Here is a 26,769-nt window from a genome sequence, read left to right on the forward strand (position 1 = left end):
TTTTTCCCGTTAGAAAATTATCTTTATTTTTAAACCGAATTATTTTCTCAATAATACAAATTCTCCATTTCATCTCATCTAAATTATTCTTTATTTGATCCGAATCATAATGTTTAAAGAAAAAAGTCCAAAAATAAAAACTGCTCCGTATATCTGTGTGTTGCTTAATTGCAAGAAGGTTCAAATTGAAGGAGGAAACATAATACACAAACAAACGGATAATCAACAACTCCTCAAAAATCGAAGCGTGCGTTTAAAGTAGTCCAATTTCATTAGAACAAAATTCAAATAATAAAAACGTGAAAACCTTGAATACAAATCTAATAATAATTCCCATATCCACTCCACTGTGAGTAGCCACTATTGTAATTACTGCCGTACTGCTGTTGCCAGTGATTGTAGCCGTAACTGTCGTAGCCTTGATACGTTTGACTGTTTCCATAATAATTGGAATTAGCGGACGATCCATAACCATAGTTTCCATTGTTATATGTCGCAGGCTGGCTCGCTGTAGTGGCGGGAAGTGGAGTTTCTTTTGCAGCCGTCTTTTTACTCGGACTAGATTCACTGAAAGAATGGAAATACAAAGAAACAAAATTATTCAATCGTAGGAAAACATTGATTTGTGAATAAGTATATTTACCTTTTCTTTTTTGCTTCGTTCGCTTTGTTCAACGCAATCTGTAAGCTTCTCTGAGCATCTTGCAATCCCTGGGCAGTACTTCCAAAGTCCTCCAAAAATTCGACTTTCCGCTGAGCAAATAGGACCTTTTGATCCGGGTCCATACCTTCACGGGCCATAAATTTATCCATTATACTCACAATCTCCTCTTCGTTCACTTTGCCTCTTTGCAATGCCAAATCAATCATCTGTAACGCAACTCTCGTGTTGCCCGAATCCTTTTCCAGTGTGCTTTTCAGAATATTAAGTCCAGCTTCCAAATCATTCAGAATTTTGTGACAGAATCGAGCATATTTAATCGCCAAACTTCCAGCGATACTTTTGTTTTTGGCTTGTGAAATGTAGTGTTCATAAAGTTCTTTGCATTTTGCGTAATCCTTTCGACGACGTTCCAGGTTTATTCGGCGATAAGCCACCTGTAAAAGACTTGGGCAGGTTTTCTCTACATTCACTAGTATCTCGGCAGCTTTATCGAAATTGTTGTGACATTCTTCAAATGCCGACCACATTATATGTAAGCTAGGCTTGTCGGGGTGATGAATTGTGCAGGCACGTTCGAAAGCGTCCCGTGTTACGGGAACAAGGTCTGCATCGTTCTGCGATTCTAAATAGCGAATCAATTTAAGCCAAAACTCGTCGTACAGAGCACATGCTATAAGGCAGCGTTCAAAGAGAATGAGAATTCGCTTGCGATCGGCACGTTCTATTTCGAAATCGAGATATTCATTCCAGTTCTTTAGCTGGCATCTTTCAAGTGGTTTTACATGGAAATAGGGTCTTTTGATTCCTTCTTCATACGTCCATCTGGCTGTGACTGCTGCCACAGTGGCCTTGTGAATCTTTCTTCTAGCTGCAATGATTTTATCGCGAATAGCCGTAGCTTCTTCCTCGTTTCGCACATGATCATCAGCTTCGTTCTCATCTGTTGCGTCCTTATCATTTGACTTTTCTGACTCACGAACTTCTGCGCGAATCTTTTTGAACTCTTCGGTACCAATTAAAGATGTTACTGGGTGGTTGTTAACCAAATCTTGAAAGCTGCAGAAATAAAATGTTAAACATACGGAATTGAAGGATGAATAATAAAATTGGAGCGTGTCGACTGTATGTATATCTCCATTTCAGAACTTATCGAAACAGGGGATTGAGCATGAGTAGATTTTCATGATATACTATAAATGGGTGGGATGGCAAAGGTAAACTTAATAACATTATACTTAAAGCACGCAAAGATGTGTAAAATATTACAGGTACCAAAGCACAAAGTAATTTATGTTACACCTCGAGAGAGAGAACTGAAAACAGGGTACTGCTTATTGTTCCAGAAAAATCAAAATTTACTAAAGACTAAAAGTCTAAAGGGTTCGGATTGAATCTACTTGCTGAACTATTTTTTTCCTTTCTTTAAAAAAAGCCTGTCTATATGTAAGTAAGCATTATTAAAAGATATTGTGGTAGTAAAACTTAACTTGTTCAGCTCCTTTTATTCGATCCATGATTACCAGAATAAGCATTGAAATACTATCTATTTTTACCGTTCTCTACAATGAAGACGAATTCAAGGATAATATTGCCTCTCATTAATTCATTAAGGGGTCATTCCGTGTGAAAGCCGTTTTTTTTGTTTTGTTTAGAATTTTTTCGTGAGGAACTGGAGAAAGATACAAATATGAATTTTTCACCATAGATTTATTAATATCTTGAGCGTGCATAGTGCCCGATTACATAGTTCGTTATTGAAATATAGAGCAATTTAAACACCCATCTCCAAAAAAAGGTGTTTTCCTACTGCCACGATAGAGGGCGCTGCGATCATCTTGGAGAAAAAAGTAAACGGCATTTTAACGTACAGACTTAACTACAGTCCAAACTAAGATTATAAAAAAAATATTAAAAACTAAATCTTTGGTGCCCTGTTAAACTTTTTTCTTTGAATTTTGGTGTTTTTTACGGCTTCTTCAATGAATAAAAAAAAACGACTGAATGAATCGCAATTATCCTAGTTTACGGACCGTAGAAATATGTTCTGAATAAGTCCTCAAAATTTCAAAGAATTTCATTTGGTAGATTTTGGGCTATGGTGGCAGCTGATTTTCAACATGCGGTTTCGAGAAAAACGCTTTTAAAAAGTAGAACGCGATTTTTAGTCATAAAACCTTAACTGACCATTAATCTACTATACCTAATCTATAAACCTTAGGTTTCTTGAAGAAACACATGTATACCCTTGGCTCCAATTTTTGTCCTTTTAGCGAAGTCGGATCGATAAATACCAGCTTTATTACGGCGATTGACATAAATCTGGCATGTGACTTATCACGTGTTTAACACTATAATTTCCGAACCTCTGCCCTGGGAGCAGCGTGACCGAAAGTGACGATCGATGGAAAATGCTCCACTTAAATATAATCGCAAACACCTAATGGGTGCGGACTTAGGACTCCCAGCATCCTCAACAAAAAATATTAATTATTTGCATCGGCCTGGTTTAGGTCTGGACTGTGACGGATTTCACTTAAATATAATTGGTACCCATTACGTGTTTGCGATTATATTTAAATGGAGCATTTTCCATCGATCGTCACTTTCGTTCACGCTGCTCCCAGGGCAGAGGTGAGGCAGCGTCTGATAAGTTGCCTCTGCCCTGGACGAAACCGTCAGTCAACTTTTTGTAAACTTGAGTTGTACTAAAAAAAAAGAGGAATCCGAGAACTACAAAAGAGGCAGTAAGTTGCTCCCCAAGTGGTTCGGTCCGTCACTAAGTGGGTGCGGACTTAGGACTCCCAGCATCCTCAACAAAAAATATTATTGAAAACTTGTTGTTTCTTTTTTCGTTGGTGTGTTCCTGATGAAGGGAACCGTTCCCGAAATATCGATATTTGCAAGAATGGAATATTCACACCAACGAAAAAAGAAACAACAAGTTTTTATTATTTCAGATAATTAATCGTTGGAAACACCGCATAATTTCATTCAGAGAAATGTACTTTAAAATGTGATGCCTTTAAAAGAATTGGGTTGTGTAAGTTCAGGGAGTCTGCATAATATTCACCCCGGACGGGGTTTTTCTTCTTACAACCTTGCGTACTAAACGTAACTATCTCCTAAACCACATTTTTTGTTCCCATTTATTAATGCCCTTGACTCTACAGAAAGGAATGAATGTAACCTCTTCTCACAATAACTACAATGACGGAAATTCGAAGTTGTCGAAAGTTACAATTAAAACAAAAAGTTAGAAATGATTCTCATCAAAAACTTGATTTTGAGACGGAATTCAATGAAATCAACACGCTCCAATTGCCTTCATATACCACTTACCTGTCGAAATGTCCACTGTAACCTTGTGTTGGGGTCTTCAATAAACGGTCGTAAATCTTCAAAACTTTCGAATATCGTTTACCTTCTGTTTCCCATTTGATAAAGGCTTCCCACAATTTGTCTGACCTAAATTCAAGACCACATGCAGCCAATGCACGTTCAAATTGAGATCTTACAAACTCTTCATTATCTGCATAATTAGCTTTTACGTGAGTTAAATAATGTATCCACAAATCAACGGAAAGCGGTATAGCTTTAAGTCCTCGTTCAAATACCTTTTCATTGTTGATTAGAAGAAAAGAAATAAAATGTGCCGTTTTTAATTAATTGCACCATGCTTAGAACAAGGTTTTGTAATGCAGAACTTTATTGTTTTCTATGTGTGTCAAAAACCAGATGGATTTAAATCTAAACTAAATTCAACGTAGCTTGTAAATGTACGCCCTATAGATAGCCTGAGCATCTTGAAGTATATTTTGTTCACACTTTTGGCCAAAAATAATTGCATCCGTATTTCAGTGCTGATCTAACACACGCTTTTATAGCTGACGAAGCATAAGTATGATGAAAAGTAAGTGGCGAATCCTAGCATTAAGATCATAAATTTAACTTCATTCATTACTCCAGTTTTATTCCATCTTTAGAAAAATATTTGTCGAATCGTTAATTGCCTAGGGATGAAGGCTTCGGCGAGTGAACCTAGAAGATCAAATAAGAATTCATGGTGAGGATAGTTCCTTTGTCTATAGTTCTACCCGTCCTATGGAACCGTAGGAATTTGACGAAACTAGTTGAAATAAAAGAAAACAAGCATTGAAAGCGAACAATGTCCTGGAGTGCCATCAACCCTATCCCTTGTTTAAGGTGACCAAACAATGACAATCTGAGAGAGCATAGTAAGTGGATTCATGAACGATAGAGCCACTAACATTTTTGATCGAACATTTCTCTTATCACCATTGTAATCAACTTTCAATTACCTCGATTTTTTTCGGAAAGTACTTGCATGGATAACGCATTTACCCCGAACAATTGTTTAAATTCTTTAATCGTATCATCTGCAGCACTCATTTGTTTCAATTTCATTTTTCAACCGTTCATCAACCAACCACAAAAACGATTTAGTTGTTTTTGGCCATTTACGTGGGTTTAAGGTGGAGTTTTCGGAATTGCGTTCATAATACATATCGGTAGCATTTTGTAAAAAATGAAATGAATATGAGAAATGTCAAATTTCTGCCTTCGTTAAAGGAACCAACCGTGAGATTACTCGCACAAGGCTATCATACGGAAGGTCGCGGTTCAAATCTCACTGGTGGCAGTTTGATTTGTATTGTGATTTGACGCCGGATATCAGTCGATTCAGCTGTGAATGAGTACCTGAGTGAAATCAGGATAATAATCTCGGGCGAGCACAATGCTGACCATTGCCTCCCACATTATACTGTAGCATACCGTTTCGGTCTTGAGTGAAGTGCTTTAACACACTTCAAGGCCCTGATCCAATACCGATTGTTGCGCCAACGATTATTATTATTATTGTCTATTCCCATGAAAAGAACTTTTGCCTCGACGAACCAGTTATTGGCGTGATATGAGGAAAGAACCGCGCCATTTTGCGGAGTGCAACTTCGGTGGTCGATTCATGATGATTTAGGCATTTTCAGCATTTGACAAGCCGAAACTTACGTTTATTAATGCCTGAATGAATTCCGAAGACTATCGAAGAATTCTGCATTATCATTTGTTGCCGTATTTGAGACCATTTTGATACATCGAGGTCTACAAAAGACTGACTTACCACTAAGAAAGGACCAACTCTAGATTGGCCATTACGGTCTCCTGAACTGAACCCAAGAAAGAATGTTACATCACACGGTTCGGAGCATTTACGGCGATTTTAATGATATTGGAAAGTTGAAAAGTGCAATTGGAACGGTTATTCAATATTAAAATGATTTTCTTTTCCTGATTTCTACATTTAAAATGCAATAAAAGCTGAATGAACAGTGAAACAAGTCGGGAAATCGGAAGCTTGACGCTTCAGGTATAAGAAGTTTTGTGTTTCCCTATGTGAAGAGCGTAACGCCGCTCTCCATTGGTTGATAGCATTGACTGCAAATATTTAAATCGCTCAGTTCTGTCAGCGGCAGGGACCTGCCCAGAACTGAGCGATGTAGTACTCTCAGGAAATATTTTACGGTCCAGTTGAACCTTGATAATTCGAACTCGAATAAATGGAAATTCTGATTAATTCGCACTTTTCTCTTGGTCGCTTGAATGCTGTAGTAACGATGTTAAATAAATCGTGGTTAAATTGAAGCCTTTTTGGATAATGCGAAATATTTTAGAAAATATTTCAACTTTGAACTTGATTTGTGAGGATTTCGTCCAAAAAGAAACTCAACAAATTCGAAAATCTTTGTCCTGAGGCCCATACCATTACGTTATAGAACTCCAACTTTAAGGAAAAAAGGCATATGCGTTTGGCGGGGTAAAAGGAGAGAAGAAGAATCTGCGGAGATATTACAGATGAGGATATTTTGGAAGATGGCAATCAATCTTCAAACAAGAAAATGTTTTAAATCAAATTGACGTTTAAGTACGAACAAACAGACTAAATATCTTCATACTTTAAAAAATTGTAATTACAATAATTTAAAGTAGGTAAGGTGCTATGTCGTTAGGTACATTATCTATTATTAGTAATGTTTACTGTAAACTCATTTAATATCAGCATATTTAAATTTACCCAATACGTATGTATGTTTCTTGTCCTTAGGTAACTACTCCCAGTAATGTGAGTTTTGGATAGTTCGAAGTTTCTCATGTGTCCCTTTGAGTTCGAATTAACTTGGTTCGACTGTAATTGAACGTTTCTTGCAATAGTTATAAGAAATGTTCGATTAAAAAAGCAGTGGTTCCGCAAGATGAGTGTCACATTTTACTTTTCCCGAAACCGTCTGAAAAGATGTGAAAAAACCTCTCGAATGTAACCATGAGTTTCAGACATATAGCTTACCATACAATGCAATGTGTAAAAAAATAAATGCATTTTATTAGTTGGGGACTGTTGCTTTTGCCTATGACGTACACAAGAAACTCTCCTGAATATTGATTACCATGTATTCGGCAAAATTCCGAATTGCGTGGGACGTTTGCATGGAACATTCTGAATCCGAATAAAATGAACAAAGGATTCTTCAGAGGCTATGAGGCAAGCCACTTTCGAGAAGTAATCGAGAATCACGAGACAGGCAATTAAATGCGTTACGATTGGTCCGCGCCAAAAGTGAAATAAAAATTTAAATTAAAATCTTTACTAAAACCAATTTTAAATCAAACAACCCTCTCAATTCTAGTCAGGTAAATGATAATTTTTTAACTATAGGACGATTAAACAATGTTATTGAAATAGTCTTTGCACACAGTAAATCTGCGACTTGGACCAATTACATAAGTAGAACTAGATTCAAAAGAGATGAAATAGAGTATGCACTTGTCTTCCCCGTGTCCGCGAGGTACGCAAGCCTGACACAATTTAGAATGAATAACTACATCAGCGTAAGGGCGGAAATTATAGTGAATAAGGAAATAACGACATGCTGGGAAAGGAGACATAGGCCGTTCCCTTCATTCGACGCGAATTTTCAGAAATGACATTGGTTGCACATATTCAACCACGTCCATTCCGACTCTACAGTTCTTTACAAAAGGCCCGAATCCACGTTTCGAAATTAAGAGGCTCATATCCGGTTAGCCGACTCAGCTCAGTCGGTAGAACATGAGATCGTTAATTTCAGGGTGTTTGGTTCAGGCTCCACGCTGACTGGGAAATTCATTGAAACAATGTTTGCCTCTTTCTAACATTTTAAACTCCATATTATTCTGCCCGTAGAATTTGCCGATGTCAAATTGCCAACAAGGAAATTGGTTTCAATTTGAAACCTAAGACGCATAGTGCATTGTCAAAAGAATGCATTGTTCCCCTTTATAGAGTGTAAGATAAACAAATCAGGCTTCAATTTTTGCCAGTTTTTCTTTGGGCCTCGGCATAACTCTACCCTTGCAATTAACCATTGTCAACTCGAATGGCCATTCTGGCTATCCCTAACGTCACAGTTCATGAAACATGATATAATAAATGAAGAAATTCATGTCATTAGCTCCCAGAACTAACACACATATCGAGCTGCAATTACCATACTACCAAGTTTTTCGGTAGAACTAATTTTTATAGGATACGTGTGAAAATTTCATGACATTCGGTTCAGTAATTCTTCAGGTATTGGAGGCTAAATGACGATAGATTTGTGTTTGTTTACACAATGGAAAAACCCGCAAATTTCGCGTGCTAATCAAACACCATTTTTAATGGGAAAAATACCGTTGGCACTGTGTCCAAAATTGCACATTGTAATTTGGGTATGAACAAATTGCTTTCCAAGTGGGTGCCGCGTTTGCTTACAGAGGAGCAAAAACATTCAGAGCGCAGTTTACGCAGGATAGAAAGGTTTTTTGCGTCGGTACTAAATGGATGAAACGTGAATTCATCATTACACTCCGCAGTCAAAAAGAGCGTCAGCCGAATGGAGACGAAAGGGCGAAAGCAGGCCAAAGGCAAGGCCTTTGTATTTTGGGGCGTCCACGAAATTTTGCCAAACGATCAACAGTGACTGAATTATTGGGTCGAATTCACTGAAACTATGATTTTATTGGGTTGACCAAGGAGACTAGAACCTTAACAGAGGTAGAAGTGATTTTTTACCACGATTTTTAACCATATAACATCCGCGGAAATCCCATTTCTTAGCGTAGAATCTCTGGAACTCTGGAAATCCGAGAGCTTTCCCAGAGAGTGGAAAAGGTAATGAGCGTTGATTCTGAAAAAGGTGCCCCCCGTCAAGTCCGATAATCAAAGGGACATTTATATGCTCTCTACCGCGTAACTAAAATAAATTTGATCTCCATTGGCTTCGAAAACGCTTCCGATAACATCAACATGGAGTGATCTGGAATGTTATAAGCAGGAGAAGAAGAAACTAATAGTTGTTATCAGAACGGCAAATGATGGCACAGAATGTCAAATGCTGCTTCAAGGTAAGATTTCAAAGGAATTTGAAGTCCAAAATGAAGTCCGAAAAGGTTGCATTCTGTCGTTGATATTGATACTATTCTCCTCTTGTTATCGGTGACATTCTAACATACATGCTGCCGCGTCCTGCTTCCTTCCTTTACATTATTTGTAAAGATGAAGATAAATCTACTCCAGCCTCTTATGTGAGAAAGTGTTATTCTAACCTTCACTACGCCTATTCAATATTGCCACTCAAATTTCACCATACTTATGACTTAGTCAATTAAAGTTATCTTTGAATTTATTGGAAGAGAATTCAACATATTGTTTCCTACAAATCCATCAATTCACTAAAATCTCAAATGCTGTAAGAAAATCATTATTAATTAAATATTATTATATGAATATCAAAATTTCATGAAATGCATTCACGTACTTACGGCTTAGTTATGTAAATAAATGCTAACACGATCACATTAAATTATTGTATATGAAACGTATAACTAGAACTCATTGTGAATTTTGTAGAAACTCGAACTGTAGATATTGAAGGAAAATACCCTCGAAGAAGTCCATTTTGTTGTCAGTTAATTTTGGAAGTTATAAAGAAAAATGAAATTTCACGCATGAAGAGTTTCATAGAAATCGTCGAAACACGTAAACATATTTAGAGCCGAAATGAATGTTGTTTCTAACATAGGAATGTGGTTTGTTTTGTGACGTTCGATTTATCTTATGAAAGTTCGCGGCAAACATTTTATTCATTATTAAGATTATCGTTGTTTCGCATTCAATGTCGAGGAGTCAGTTGTCGACTGCTCTTTTCTTTGCTATTGGAATTAGAGTACGCGAAACTTTTACAATTCCATGAGTAATTTTCATCTGAGATCAAGGAATCCAATCTCAATATGCCTAGAATCTAAAATAGAACAGTGACTTGATGAGCATGCTAGTGCACTATCCCTTGGTCAGTGGACTGAAACTGTTGGAATAGAACCAATAGGGGAGCCTATTAAGAAATATTTCCTGGGAAACTGCAAGGTACTGCGAAGGCAAGCGGCAACCGGGAAACCCAAGGTGTTATAATGCCCGTGTTAATAGGTGGATGGCACCAGGGTAAATGAACCGTAAATGGAACCTCTAAGATACAGGGCGACCCCTTCCAGTAATGAGCCTTGCGCGTCTACAGAGGTCAGTAAGCTCGTACACCATCGTTCATTGCAGCACTCGGTAGGAGTATATGGTATATTCACTAATTATTCCAATAATTAAAACAGAAACATTAACATGGAAAAATGGATTTGGGGATAGGACCGTGTCAACCTCTGCGATTTGAGAGAAAGGAAGCACCGATAAACCCATCCGCAACTCAGGGAAACTAAAACCAATTTTCAGTACAAACACTAACACTCGGAATAAGGAGACTAATTATCATAAGAACAAACAAGCGAAAGAGAAGATTTTTTCATCTGCGAAGATGGCCGTACTGCTAGAAAAATACCTGAAAGACAAGGTAGCTGCGAATGAAATTAAGATAGTGGGGCATTGTCTGCAGCCTTTCACTTCCACTAGGTGTGGCTGATGGAATCATAGTCTCGAAAAAATCTAATAGGACAAGAATACAAGGCTCTGGGATGAATATAACGAAACGGACACTATTATAACAAAGAAATCTGTAAAGTGAACTCATGGAGAAAGTATTTATATATTTAAAAGGAATGCTCTAGCTTAAGATCTATTGCGACATTGAGGAGGTCCAACGGAGCATACCCAGAAATTACAAAACACTCTCTAGAGACCGCTTTCTGAGTTCCTCAATAAGAACAGAGCAGCCACTAGTTACAATCTATTGCACTGGGCTATATATCAACGGTTTGAATGCAGGGGATGGCCTTACTAGAATAGCCAGAAGAAGATAAACCCGATGCGAAAGCAGATGGGCTAGTAAATCTAAGTTGTTTTCTTGACAACACTTTGGAGGTTGAGATGTGCGTAATGGAGAAGTTAATACCCCTCCTTCCGTTACCCATTGCAACAATCATAGACTTGGAGTTGTGAGGTATTTAGCCGGTCGATAGAGGATAACAGTGACAACAAATTAATCAAAATAGTAAACTTTGAAACTAGGTTGATTTAAAAACAGGAAGCTGATAAATTCAATAACGCAACACAATGAGAATGTTTATTGAAAACCCAACATGCAGATTTTAGAGCGAAGAGAGCAGAACAAGACAGCCTCCCACATCAGATTGGACTATATCGCGCTATTGCAAAGGAAATGTAACACCTGTAGAATAATACTAGGTTCAAAGCTTTGAAGAGGTTTCATTAATTGGGACACCAGAAGGCTGGGAGGCAAAAGACATTCCATGCGATAGGGGAAAGAAGGTTAAAGAGCCGAACGAACGAAAATAGAGGTTATTCTCAACTGGAAAAATTCGTGGTAAATTCTTTACGAAAAAATTGCTTAAAAATCACACTATTCTTTGCTTAAACAAAATAGGGTGGAAAGTAGCACTTGATTATAACCACTCTTCATTTGCCGTACACAAAATTTACTGTTACTTTCGCAATAACAGTGTAACGCATATAGAAACAATGAAAGGGACCTAATCGCAGCTTGATACTGATAACGACAATAGGCGTAACATGCAAACACACATTTTTGGCGCTTGTGTTAATTTTTAATAAGGGTTTTATGTCAACAGCTGAAGGAGAGAAGGGTCTGGAACGGGAGCTTTTGAAAAAAACGAAGTTAATACTAAATAAGGAAGGAAGGATATGTGCACAAATGGAACAATATGTGGTAAGAAATAAGAATGATTCTAATCCTTTCAAGAATATAGTCATGAATGCAGGAGCATATCAGGATTTCAAATCACAATAACGACTCAAACTATTCAGCTTTACCCTTGTTTACACATTATATATTTTTGTCACTGATCATGACAATTTTTCCTCTGATGATAAATTCTAGTGATTGAAAAGTACTATGGAAAATATAAAAATTCCGCATACTGTAGAACGAGATTCTTTACCGCCATTTTATTAAAATTTTCTTTTATAGAAATTTATTACGAATACTATTTCAGGGTTTATAATATAATTACTTTCCAACATTCACCCAAAGATATGAAAGACGCGACTCCTTCAGACATAAATTTGAAATTACCAAAAGTATATAAATTTAAAAAAAAAAAGATCAAAGCTCCCTGATGTGTATTGCGCAATTGCCGCGCAATTATGCTTCTTCTGACGAATAGATTTGTCAAAAACACATGTTGGCTGGTAATACGGATGTAATTGCATTTATTTAAAAAGGTTTTTCAGTTTTAAAATATCACAATACGTTTTATATACTTCATTTTGCAAATTTAACTCCGATGTCATTTGCTTTACTGCTTTACCAGATCACTTCTACCGCTTCTAAAGTGCCTTTGTGGAATCTGTTGCTTACATTTGAAATTGTAGGCAACTCCCAATGTAAGTTATACTATAGCCATTACAAATTCATAGCAAACAATGAGGCAGTGCAGCTAGCCAACACCACAATCGTAAAAAACACAAATTATTGCATGTTTCAAAAGGACTCTCTTAAAGACATCGGCATTAAATCGCCTATCATATAACAAAATATAATTCATTATTCCATTTAAAATTAATATAATACGAATGTTATAACTGTCAACACGTTTAATGGTAACAAAGTCTAGGAGCTCGTGTGCAGAAATATTACAGCAAACAGTGCCCCTGATCGTAAGCTGTAGGAAATTATAGAAGTAATACGCATGATTTTTTGTTTGTAGATCATTTCGACAACAAAATTTCATGACCTCAGTCTTAAGATATTAATTTCGGAAAAGAAAGAATAATTACATCAGTTATTATTTCAACACGGGAAATTTATTATGGTGGTATTTGAATATATGAATGTTTGACACAATGCAAAAACATAGTATTTATTCCATTTTTACTTACCTCTTCGCATTTCTTCCTGTGGCCTTTCCGTTTTTCATAATCAGCATATTTGCGCCAATAGCCGTAACAATATGGATAATGTGCAAGGAATGCATCGTATGCTTCTCGCGCAGCTTCAGCATCATTCTGCAAATAATGACAGAAAGTCATTTCAAGTATATATAATCGTAAATCAGTAAATTCACACTACAATCGCCAATGGGACTTCTAGATTTCAGATATTTATCAAATGACCGAATTATTATTGCCAACTCAAAATTGTCTTCTGCCCTATTTTAAACTTAACAAAGAACATTGTTACTCATTGTATTCGAGAGGATTCCCAGCTCCCACCTTTCCACAATATTTCGTATCAGTAAGAGTAACCGTTCCTGAGGAAAATGTGTATAACAGGCAGGCGGACGGAATCCTGTCTCTACGATTTTAATAAGATTTTGTTCCACACAAAACACACATTATGCCTCGTTAAAATCACTTTGAATCTATACACTTTTTCCTCTTGAAATTAATTTGAAGCCGATTTGTGAAAATAAATTAATTTATGATTACATCCAGGCAACCCAGTTTAAGGATCATTACCAGCGAAGACTTCAGATATAGAAAAACGGGCAATCGATCAAGATGGCTCTTCAAATTCACCAGGAGGCGCACCCGTGGGCAAAATTATAATATCCGTCCCATCGTTGAGCCTAAGGCCAAGAGGAAAGAGTAAATGAGGTTTTAATTAAGTGAGAACCCCATAGGCCGCGCCTCAAGAATATCTGAAGTAGGAAAAGCATCGATTGAGAATGCACTCCGTCGTGAATCTTCCCTCTCGATCGTGACACTCGAGTCCGGAGTTTTACGGCTCCACGCGCCAGGTAGAGCCGTTACGTTTCTTCTTTCTTTTTCATTTCCAGCTTTACCTCCATGTCCCATCATGTTTGTTTGATCTATAAGAACACGTGAGATTCTGTTAAATGACCCATAAGAGACTGAAGTGTTGTTCCAAAAGAGATGATAAAATCTGCGCGATTATCAATAGGTCTAATACCGTGGCAAAACCCAAGTCGTCCGAGTGAAAGAAATATAAGTGGAACCAAAAGGAAATTTCGTAATTGGTTTAATGTCCACAATGTTCCCCATATTGTATAACAAGGGGACTTTTAGACAATTCTAAGCCGTTCGATGATCCAATGAAGGATATTAATGAAATATTTCTCAACCGCAGTAATGAAAATCTTCACTATGGTCCCCAATTTTATCGATTCCAGTTTTCAGAATAAGCGCGGCGGTTTTGATGATCTTCCCGCAGAATTTACTCATGCAGTCCTGGTAGATCCGCAGAACTGCTTCATCAACATTGACTAAATTATAACACCATTCGAAACATTGTGGAGTAATCCTCGAAGATCACAGGTTGATTTTGAAGGCTTCCAGCCAAGACAATATGGAAAAAGTGTGGAAGGCTTTAGTGAACCATAACATGTTCCCTCAAATATCATTTCTTTTGATCAAATGAATTTGTAAAGGGAGGCAAGGAGGTTCTGACTGGAGATATCTTCCGAAGAAACCTAGTCTCCAGGAAGAGAATATCAAGCGTGTAAAAAATGCATATACCTTGGTAGCATTGTGTCTGTTAACGATAGCAGCGAAGTCAATATCACTCAAAACTTGCCAACACTAATTGTTCTTGCTCTTTCTGTACAGATATATGGAAGTAGCATGTGGAAAAAGAACGCTACCGTCACTGGAAAGCCAAACATTCACCAACTCGGTTTTGCGCCTTATTAACGAGAATTCAGGCCAGAGACAATGCCGAACGGAGAAATATTTTGACGTGTACAGGCCAGACTTCTGCCATGTAACTAAGCGACTGACTGCTTTATCTTATGCTAGTAACTTGTACCGAGTTACTAAAGCGAGCACTCGCTTTCAGTATTTTTCTTGTGTAAATTGGTGTTTTGTATTTCACTAGAATAATCGCCGCTAATGTTCAGCGCACTTGAGTGAATAGAAAGTAATCCTATTTACTGGAACAAACTAATTAATCCACACTATACTCGACAGTATGACATACTACCTTAACACCATAAGAGACTGATTACACGATTAAAATAGAGTAGTTAGTTTGATACTATTGAAGCCGCTGGCAGTTCGTCTACTGTCAAAATTACCAAATTAGTTGAAGGTAATATTTTAGTGTGTAGACACCACTATCCCTGTGTGTCTTCACCACTATCCCTGTGTAACATTCGTCTCCGGTACTCGCCCCAATGACTCGTGCAGGTTACTAGCGTCGTGTGAAGCCGTCCTATCAGATGGCAGCAAACAGTTCTTAAAGTTTTCCCTCTAGAGCAATAAATACCACAGCAGGCTTAATTGACCAGAATTAAATAATGTGGACATAAGCGGCACCTACTCGGGTAGAAGGCAAGCATTGAATGCACAATTCTATTTAAAATATGAGGAAGCAATCATAAAAATAATCTATATCACAGTGGACGTAGTGATAAATTTAAGCTTCAAAAATTATATAAACAAAATAATGACATGAAGAGGCCAACAAAACAAATATCGTCCACCCATAACAAAGGATTAGTCAAATATTTTTTCTTTAATCCGCAATTTAAAAATTCACATTTTGATTGCGAATAAGCGTAACTTTTCGCTTCTTTTAATGAAACTCACTGATAGCTAATTCTTGCATATCCCTACCACTTAAGGGCAAAAACACAAGTACCTACTGCGAAGCAAACGTCCTCTATGCACAAACAAATGTCTAGAAATGCGCCGTAGGCTATACGCCACCAGCGTTTGAGACGAGATTTTTAGCGCCACAGTGCTAGCGAGCAAAGTGTTAAGCGGTCATCGATGACAATACTCTACTAGCATTTGTTGTTATGGAATCTTGTTATCAATCATTTGCTGATTCGGAAGCTGATACTTAAAAAAACTTATGCAAATATATTTACCCCGAACTTATAAAAATTTCTAGAGGGAATGATCTAATAGTGCGATTATTTCGATAAATTTAAATTTCACTTTTTAAACCTTTTTGGTATCTAAGAAAACCTTTAGGCGAAAAACAATTAAGATGCGTGCGTAGTTCAATGTACAATCAACATTTCAGATCGGGAAAGTTCGCGCCACGTCGGCAAGGTTCGTTCTGATGACAGATTACGCCATTTGCAATTCGGCGGCGCCAATGCCATTAGTCTAGACCCATCGCTTTCATTCATAAACATTGAATATAAGCCTGAGGTATATACACTCTTAATGGCATTTAATTGTATGATTTCCATAACATACAATATGCACGCAAATCGATTGTCCGCGCATATAATTACGGCATTACACATAATCTTCAAGTTTATGCATTTAGTGTATGCATCTTCCTATCTTTTATGTTATGAAATTGATACTATTAAATGCCACTAAAAGTGCACATACCTCCGGCTTAAATTCAATTTTTATGAATGAAAACGGCGGGTCTAGACTAATGCAAGTGACATTAATAATTAGAACTTGCAAAGCAAATAGCGCCTTCCGCAGTTCTCAAAACGAATTCATTTAAATTAATTCCAAATGGCATGAACTGTCAACAAACTATTATCTGCCACGCATCGCAAAATTTCAAATTTTCCAAATTTTGTTGCGCGTCGCATTGCGCATCGGACTAGTTGTTTAATACTTCATACAAGCCCGTGTAATGAACTTTATTTGACAGATATCTCCCTGTGCACACACGCATTCATTCCGCTATTGTTTCCCGCTTTAGTGATTAAATGTCTCACCTCTTGATCGACATACTGCAGCAGATAAGTCCAACCAGTGAAATCTGCAGGATCCTCATTAACAGCACCCCAATATTTGTCCAGCTCAGGTAACTTCCGTTTCTCCTTCTTCCTTTCTTTAGCTTCATCCTTTTCTGAAAATTAAATTCTTCTGTAAATCTCCTAGTTAAAAACCACGAAGGAAAACTTACCATCCAATGATAATTTTGTTTTCTTTTCTGGTATGTCGATGCTCTCCTCTGTAGGACTGCTAGGATCATACCCTTCACTGGCCTTCCTCTTTGTCTCTTTTCTCGTTGACGAAGGTAATTCATCCTCTGAAACAACTTCAGTATCAGCTGGTAGATCAGCTTGATTTGGGGTTGGTAATTCATCATCCGACACTTCCTCTGTATCGGTAACTTTAGGTTTAGGCGGAATTGGAAGTTCATCCTCAGAAACCATCTCAGCATCTATATCTGCACCGGTTCTTTCACTATCACGATCTCCGCCGTTTGCTAAATCCTCAGCAATGGCTGGTTGTGACTGGCTAGCATCATCGAGTGAAATCTTTATAGCTGTTTCCTTTGTACTTCCGGAATGTTCGAAATTACCTTGCGATTCGCTTTCTTCGCCAGCCGATGGTAGACTGTTGGCATTGTCTCCAACCAAACTTGCCAGTAAAGAACTGTCCACACAATCATTTATATTTGAAACTGCAACTTCTTCGGTTTTCCCGTCTGAGTTGTCTGACGGGGGTATATCACCGAAGGGGAACGATGAACTTTTCTCGTCTTCCGCCTGTGTCAGTGTGACATTCTCTTCAGTCTCCTGTGTACTTATAATTACTTCATCTTGCTCTTGAGGAGTACTGAACATCTCTTCTAGCTCTTGTGTTTGCGGAACACAACTGTCCGTTGTTTGTGACAATTGTTCATTCGTACTGTAGTTTTCTGCGATGTTTCTTCGTAAATTATGCGGCTGAATCATGTATTCTTCTTGTGTTGTCATTATAACGTATTCACTGTCCTGAGTTCCTAACAGAATTTCACTTGATTCTTGAGTACCAACTAAAACCTCTTCACTTTCCACCTGATTTATGTTGGGATCTGTTGACAAATCTATTATAGTAACTGACTAGTACTCAAGCAGTTTTCTTGGTTTACCTTCTTGGCCGAGATTGTTTCCAGTTTCTTCTTCTATGCTTGACAATACTCCCTGTGCGGCTTCAGCAAGCATTTCTTGTATGATCGCCGATTGAACAGCAGGCTCTGCGCCTCCAGTATTCGCCTCAGCAGCAACTTCACTTTCCGGGGCCTGAAAAACAAAATTTTAATGTTAAAATAAATTATAAAAAAATGAGGCCCTGATTAATTTATGATTACGTCAGATTCCATGGAAAGAGTCAAAATCAACCCAAAAACGAAACCTAATAGTGTTCGAGTGGAGTAATCGGAAGTAGTTCACGAACCGCAATCACATCGACCGCAAAGCATTCAAGTTTGAAAAGTGGAAGTTTTGGCTTTTCTTTGAGTACTCATTGGAATCGATTCAGTGGTTGAAAGTTGTCTACATTTGATGATAGAGATAAATAAGAAGAGGAGTGCAAAAACGTGAATCATTTGAACAAAGTTGTGAACTGTCTTCGAATCGCATCATAACTAGGAGGAGAAAAGTGAATCATGGGCGCCAATCGAAACCATCAGACAGTGGTTGAAAAATTGCGTGTTCTCACAGGCATTGCCATAGCTTGGATTGTCAATGAAGAATTTGATGGTGCACATGGGGTGTGGTTGGATAGAAAAAGCATACCATCAGGGGTACAGAATATAGTCTGTTGGGTATCAGATTAAAGGTTCCGAGTAGTGTTTCCCAAAGTTTTGACATTTGTTGTTAAAGTTGAAATCACAAATTTGTCAATATATGATATATCTAGACTTCTCTTACGGTGGATTTGGAATTAAAAGAATGTTATTATTCTCATCTAAATATGGTATCAAAATGGCTCCCAGAAGCTCAGTATAAATTACTGTGTTCATTTTGGTTGTTACAAATCCCAGTCGCAGCTTGCCGTGAAAAGAAAATGCCCCCCAAACTCTAACACTGCCACCACTAAAGTTTCAAGTTACAAATGACTAATTTCGACCAGATATAAAATATAAAACATTTTTCAGCTGAACTATATGCCGTCTTATTTCCTATTACCAAAAAGGACGATTGGCTACGCTTGAAGGAACAATAAAGGAAGCTATTAAAAAGATTTCATAGAAGGAAGTTTCGTACCTGTTCTAAAGGAAAATGCTCATTTTTCAGTTAAAGAATTAGAAACCCAACAGAAACTATTTCGCACAATATAATAAAAGTCCAGGTATCAAAATAGAAGCCAACTAATTTGGAAGTGGAAGGATGGAAAGAAAAGGACAAAATAATCGAACAAGCCATGGTGATATACTAAATACTAATTGAAACCTTTCTTTTTTCATACTTCACAAACCAACTTTTGTGAAATAGTGGAAGTAATATATCTCCTTTTTTCGCATGTATGTCGCTGGATTCAAGGAAAGAACTTCACATGCCTTATATTCAGTTGGTCTATAAAACGATATTTACGCTTCAACCTTGGAAAATATTTAAATTCCAACTCCAAATCAAATGTTGTCATGTTAAGACTATGAACGTTTTACAAATAAGTTCTGCTCGATAAATCTACACCGAAAGCGAAACGCTCAACAGGGAAATGATACTGTTATCAGGAATTGCGGGCAACTCAGGAAACTCAAATAGTCGTAGAAAAGTTGATGTATTCTTAACGGAAGTCTAATTTGCTTTTTTGATAAACGATATTAAAAAAAAACTAAGAAGGCAACTAAAACTATCGCAAAGACAGAATAACTACATCTTATTTTAAACCAGCTAAATTGTAGAAATTAAGTGAGAGAATTTTTGATTCCAACAAAACAGCCCAATGACCAAACAATCTATGGATTCTTAAATAATGGTGCAATGGATTTCTGATGATTATGCCTTACTTATGCGAAACTGTGATTTTTAGCCACTATCTTTTTGAATCTTATGTTTAAAGTTCGATCCATCTTCATCAATTCAACAACAAAGAAGGGAATAATGCATGTCAGAATTGACTTAGGGGTAATTTCCAATAACTGCGTTGCTATTGATAGGATCGCAATTAAATGTGTTTCGAACTATTCCAATAGACTGGGACTATTGATGCAGTTATATATCGCTGGACGTCGAACAAAATAAAACGATGAGATGGGCTGTTCTGCCTGTGGGGAAGAATCAACTCACTGGCCCACAGCTCATGAGTAAATATTTGGACAGAAAGATCTTGTTTATAACCTAGGTAAATTAGCGGGTTAAAGATTGGCTACAGGCTATAACACCGCTGGTTACTCCGTAGGATAGTGTCATTCTGCGGGTTTAGCGAAGTTAGTGCCGGTCAACACCAACAAAAGTTGTTAATCTGGATTAAGAATACAAATATCATAGACACATAAAGTCAAGAAAAGCTGCTCACTAAATTGAAGCCTCGGAATGTAGGACTCAAGCGGGGAATAGACTATAATAAATTCGAAGTGCAAAGAGGTGACCCTTGTACCACGGATAGACGACGAAAGTTGGAGAGCAGAGACTGGAAATATTACATTAAGACAATCCAACTAAACCTCCAACATAACAAAATGCAGCGGCAACAATGAGCCGGCTAATCAAAGCTGAGGGTCTGGACATAGTGCTAATCCAAGAACCTTGGCTAATGAGTATAGACTCGAGAACATACAATACAAGGTAAATTCCCCACATGCCACTAAATAGCATTTCCAGTTTCTTAATTAAAATACGAATTAAGACTATAGGGTCAAATGGAAATTTGCGAAACAGTAATGGCTGACCATTTCCCGCGAGATCTATGGATGTCGTCACACAGGAAAGAATTGGGAGGACCTAATCCACTGCTGCGAAGCACACAACCTCCAGGCAATTATTAGTGACGACACAAATGTAAACCATGAAATTTGTGACCACTTCAAGAGCAACAAGACACTGCTATACTAATTGATGCCTTTACGATTTATTATTAATAATAATCGTTGGCGCAACAATCCATATTGAATCATGGCCTCGAAGTATGTTAGAGCACTTCATTCAAGACAATAACGGTACACTGCAGTACACTGTGTGCAATATGGTCAGCTTTGCGCCCGAAATTATCCAAATTTGACTCAGATACTCATTCACGGCTGAGTCGACGGGTATCCGATATCCAGTCACGATTACAGATTCCTCTGCCACCAGTGAGATTTGAACCGCGACTTTCTGCTACGACAGCCCAGCGTTCTAACCACTTGAACCATCCGGACATGATTTATTACTAGTAATTATTTAATAAAACGGAAAGGAACACTAAACCCTTCCTTCGTTAGGAGGAGGAGAGAGATAATTGGTAAAAACTCGTAAGAAATTTGGTCAAAACCACATACGACTCTAAATGAGGTAAATATGGCAATCATCAACTCATATAGTGTCCGGGTAACTGAGTGACTAGAGCACAAGGCTGTCGTAAGCCAGGTCGCGGTTCAAATTTCCGTGATATTTGTACCGTGATTTGACGTCGGATACCAGTAGACTCAGCTGTGAAGTGTGTGAGTCAAAACTCAATAATCTCGGCCGAGCGCAATACTGACCACATTGCCTCCTATAGGCTATCCTGAAGTGCACCGTTACGGGATTGAATGAAGTGCTCTAGCACACTTCAAGACCTTGATCCAATTGGATTGTTGCGCCAACGATTATTATTATTAACTCATATGAGAATAGCTGTTGCTCGTCAAAGAATCTCCAATGCATAAAGTGTAATGGATGAAATCAAAATTTGGCCGACCTAGGACAGGAAACATGCCAAATAGGCGATGGGAAGAATATAACCGAAAACTCAGTATAGCAAAGAGATCTGAAGGCTTCGAGGCAGGTTAGGGTGGTCATTCCTGGAACGGAAGACCTTGTGAAACCTATAAACGCCAGAAAAAATTATTGAGACATACATGAGGGAGATACTGATATCTTTTTCTGATTGAAAACCGTGTGCTTAGGGGAAAAATGTTTTAAGAAGGCACAGCATCAGCGGGTATCGAAAATTGATGCCAATAAAAGTTAGAAAAAGGCACTATTTCCTATTCAAAAATCGAGACCACAATAATTAGGGAGGACTGGTATTATTGGAATTGATAACCCTCGATACACATACTGAAGCACAAAGTATATACATCTAAGACAAAAGACGAGACTGGGATGATCCAACTAGGGGCCAGCGTACCAGTTTTCCAGATGAATATATATGAAATAAACCTTCACGTTAAGGAGAATCTACGGGGGAAATATGTATATGCTAAAGCCCATATTCTCACTGACAATCAATCAGGGGCGTTTTTAAAAAACCATCTCGTTTCCAGATCTAAACTAGTATGGAAATGCCGGCAAAACCTCAGAGCCCTGATCGGCAAAAAACAGTTAACAGATCACAAACGTGTTAATAGCAATGAGAGCAGCTAATGAAGTTATATTTATAAAGTGCATTGATAGAATAGTGGCCTGCACTTCAAATCAGCAAAGCGACAACTGTGACAACCATGCGAAACTGAAAATTTAAGCAGTTGGCCCATTAATGAAACATTGGATTAAAACAGCTAAAATCCTAAGAGTAATAAGAATGTATGGTTGCACGGTCCAAAATTTCTGGCCGCACACACAACATTGAACAGAAATACGTGTAGAAGTGAACTATGAGCCACTGGCTCGGGAAATCATAGAAATTTGGCATCTCAAGCGGGTGACTGTAGTTCCTATAATATTTTCAGCTAAAGGTACTGTATCTAAATCCCTCACGGTTTCCTTTGATGTCCCGGGACTCTCACAGAGTCTGATTCAAATCATATAGAAGTACACCATTTGGCATACGTGCTCGAAGTTGCGGGGAGTTCTCGACGGATTCTCCCAGTGGCCACCACCACCAGCACCCCTCTATAATTTAAGTGGGTAGGATCGTCTGAGATAAAATCCGGCATTTGCCGAGATTGTGACAACTCGGAATAATAACAATCTTGGCGCAACAATCCATATTGGATCAGGGCCTCGAAGTGTGTTAGAGTACTTCATTCAAGACCGTAACTGTACACTACAGGGTTACACTACCCTATAGGAGCCAATGTGGTCAGCATTGCGCTCGCCGGAGATTATTACCCTGATTTGACTGAGGTGCTCATTCACAGCTAAGTCGACTGGTATCACAGTCACGATAACAAATCCCTCTGCACCAGTGAGATTTGAACCGCGATTTTCCGCTACGATTTTGGCTAGATACCACGAATGCCAGATTTAATAACAGTAAACTTTTATTTGTACCATTATTCAAAATGGAAAATTTACACTAAGAAATCATAGGCACTAACTTAACGAAAGACAGAATTATTTACAAGCCGAGAAACCGGAAGCTTTCACTTCATTTAGCGCCACCTCATGTAGCTGTTAAAATAGCCTAACGCTTTTGAAAGCCTCTTGAAATAGATAAAAAGAAGGTGAAATGTAAATTTGAACTCTCTACGCGCAGGGAGTTGATGTCGTCCATGCAGAAGGCTCCAGAGCGGAAACCAGCCGGATTTCCATCGATCAAGCCTTCAAGATGCTCTTTGATGCGTTTCATGATTATTTTAGCTATTATCCTTGCAACGGCAGGGAGGGCTGGACATCCCTCCAATTGCTGCACTCAATACGGTTTTTCGGAAACTTAACGAACATCCCGTTTACCCACTTTTTTGGAAAGGTCTCAGATTCCCATATAAAAGGAAGTAGCAGCTTCGCAGAAATTGCAAAAACAGCGATGAATAAAAAAGACCGATAAACCCAGCACACTTGCCCCCCTTGAGTGCGTTGATGTCCGAAATGATTTCACTTCTATATGGTAGTGGTATCCGCATGTCTCGACGATTAGGCAGTTTATCTAGAAGAAGTGGAACTTCACCGGATACGGCATATACGGTTCTGAAATTACTACTAAGGCAGCTTCCGTTTCCCCGGCCAACGCAATGACACACTATGATGAACTTCCCGAAATTTTGCACAATATCGCGATAAGCGGGTCACCCTCTACGTCACACACACGAGCGACGGCTGGATTATGTAAGCGATGTTAAAGTTGGAAGGGGTCGCAGCTTTCTAACTCTGCGAAAAGTTGCAGGCGGAACATCCAAGCGACTGTTAGATAGTGATCTCCTTCGAGGCCGATGTCGACGTCTCTCTTTTAACGCACATACAGAAAACAACTCCTAAATTAATTGCTGATCACAAAATGGTCAATTTGATGAAACTTAAATGACCTTTTGACAAGCTCTGTGCTCCAACAATGCGCCACCAATAAGGAGGCGGTGGAAACTGCAGAAATCTACAAACCTCATTCCCATCATATATCCGAGTAAGGTGTTGTCAGAACCCACAGTGATATTCAGATACGTGTAATTGCTCGTAAAAAACATCCCACATCCCACATTATCGGAAGCATCCGCTAGTGCATAAATAACACTGTACAATTTTTATTCACTTTAACCTGGACCGAAATCTTGCACTCACGATCTTGTCAGAAACCGCCTCCCAGATTAAGAGAACACGCTTTGTGGTAGCCCAGTCTGACACCGGATTCGCATTTGCTACCAATTGGCTTTCTAGAGAACAAAAACACATTGCCACAAGAGGAAGAGGAGTACTCTCCAGAGTCCACTATTTTCCTTCGCCGAAGACAACTTACGGTTTCGTATCAAGGTAGGAGTAACTCATCAGATGCTGCCCCACCTCTGCCCTCCTTTTTATAATTCGCAAAACACAACTTGGGTGCGAATTATATGGAACATAAATCCGCCAACACTTCAGGTCAAAGCTTGGCCGGCGCTAGACAATTTTTGTTTAGGGATTGAAGTGTCCTAAGGCCGCATCCAATAGATGTCGGGCTGATCCAAATAGAGAGCAACTTACACCCACTGTTTTTAGTGTACGCACTCCTCTTTTTGAGCGTGCTCTCCTTTTGATCCATTCCCACATCAAGTGGATGCGGACTTAGGGACTCCGCAATCGCGAAAAGAGAAAATCTTAATAATAACCTTCTTTCATTACTCAAATGTGGAAAAGCAGGGATTTGTTTTAAAGATCAACCATTTTTGCAAGGGTTAGCGTTTTATAATATAGACTCAATACGCGAACTGTAGAAAAGGAGGGCTGGTCCCCTCATATTCATCAATAAGAACATTATACCATACATCAAATGTTGTACACCTTTTGAAATAACGCAAAATTTTCAATCGAAAATTTGTCAAATGATAATTATTTTTACTCGATTGGTTTGGAGCTTTGTTTCACAAACACTTGCCGCTTATTCTTTACTTAAGAACAACGTAAAAGCGCTGGCACTCATCCAATGTAATTTAACGTTAAAAGTACAATGCCCGTTCGTGTGTTCTTGGAAACCAATCAGTTCTAAATAATAAAACCGGCTGTTCCTAGAAGGGTCGTTCAACTGACGATGTCATCAACAGGGCACGAATTGATTCAAAGAGAGTGTACCAAGTCGAAAACGTAATGTAAATCGAAGGGCCCTGAGTTGCTCAGAGTGGAACTGTGAATGCACAATCAGAAAGTAGCAATGCTGACCACAAATGAGGTCTCATTTCGGACAGACGTCCCTATTTTTTAAAGTTATTCCACCCGCAATATTTAATGACTTCTCTACAAGCCCGAAGGGTGCCAAATCTAATAGTGCCCAAAGGTGTATTGATTGTTGTTAGTTCGCTTCATGTAAAGCGGCTTTTCCGCCTGATTGGTTTTGCGCACCTCAAACGTAAAATAACTAAATAATATTAAACTGGGCTGCAGAGTATGCTTCGCACGAGATGCTGTCGTACGGTATAATACCCAAGCGTGACTTAACGGATGATGAAAATTCGCTGATATAGTTCCATTATCCATCCACCATCCATAAACAATTTATAGAATTTCAATTTTCATGTCTATAAACACGTTGAAAGCTTTCAGAAAATGCTCGGTGGAGCGTGTAATTCCACATTTTACAATTCGACAAACAGGTGAAAGCCTCTTATTACTTACGATAATTAAATGTGGCAGCCGTAAAATTTATTAGGTGTACTTCCGAGACGTAAACACATTACAAAGTGAGGACTTGGTCGATAGTTGCTAAGCATCCAAAACAACTCATTTCTATGCTACTAAAATGCAGAAATATCAAACAGGACACAATCTTGAAGTCGAGTCGAAGTCAGTTGGCCCTTGCTTGTCTTCATTTCAATCAGCTGCCGGCGGATCAACGTCACGCCAGCAGAGAAGCGCAAATTGGCTCTCATCAGTCTTCACAACTCGACCCCGATCGGTGCGGATTTGCAGGTTATGTCTGTTTTCCAAATGGTACTCACTTGCTCTGTTGTTTGTTTTCGGCTCGAACGTCTCGTTGCTCTTGTTGACGGTGTCGTAGGTGCAGCCACTTTCCTTCCCGACCTTGTTCTACGACCTGAAACCGTTTATTAAGTTCAAATCACCTTCCAGACAAAAACAAAACTTATCAAAACGAAGTGTCGACAGCGTCCTTAGTTTTCAAAACAAATGTCGCACTGTCAACGTATCGTGGCGAACTAAAAATTATGGCAAACTTCTGTCGAGAATGTCAATTTCACGCTGCAATTGAATTCCTTGCGAAATACACTAGATAACGCGGCAACTCACCCGTTTCTTCTTGCGGGACACTTTCCTCATCACTCATCGACGCCATCTTTTTACAGACTTTGCGTAGTAGATTTGTAGTACTGAAAGTTGTCAAAGGAATTTGAATTGAAGGTTGATTCTAGTGTTCTGTGGATAGTAAGCGGCCGTTGCATTAAATTTTGGTG

At 38.4% G+C, this 26,769-nt stretch overlaps 1 protein-coding gene across 1 annotated transcript; it reads right to left on the minus strand.

Annotated features, from left to right (window-relative positions):
- Window positions 1–26,769, minus strand: LOC119656820 (pre-mRNA-processing factor 39). The gene is made up of 9 exons (XM_038063453.1): window positions 26,606–26,769; window positions 26,299–26,393; window positions 17,980–18,130; window positions 17,026–17,922; window positions 16,835–16,968; window positions 13,059–13,184; window positions 4,004–4,278; window positions 644–1,720; window positions 1–567 (listed from the first exon to the last, which is right to left on the minus strand). Exons 1-9 carry the CDS (start codon window positions 26,649–26,651, stop codon window positions 321–323), a joined length of 3,048 nt encoding a protein of 1,015 aa, XP_037919381.1. The 5' UTR covers window positions 26,652–26,769; the 3' UTR covers window positions 1–320.

The sequence above is a fragment of the Hermetia illucens genome, chromosome 5, assembly GCF_905115235.1.
Source record: "Hermetia illucens chromosome 5, iHerIll2.2.curated.20191125, whole genome shotgun sequence".
Lineage (NCBI taxonomy): Eukaryota > Metazoa > Arthropoda > Insecta > Diptera > Stratiomyidae > Hermetia > Hermetia illucens.

Excerpts from the sequence above, each read along its gene's own strand:
- LOC119656820 (XM_038063453.1), bottom strand. The coding sequence starts at position 26,651 with ATGGCGTCGATGAGTGATGAGGAAAGTGTCCCGCAAGAAGAAACGG. Across the intron at positions 4,279-13,058 it reads ACAGGAAGAAATGCGAAGAG|GTATTTGAACGAGGACTTAA; the intron begins GTAAGTAAAAAT and ends AACAATGAAAAG. Across the intron at positions 1,721-4,003 it reads TACAGTGGACATTTCGACAG|CTTTCAAGATTTGGTTAACA; the intron begins GTAAGTGGTATA and ends TTATTTCTGCAG.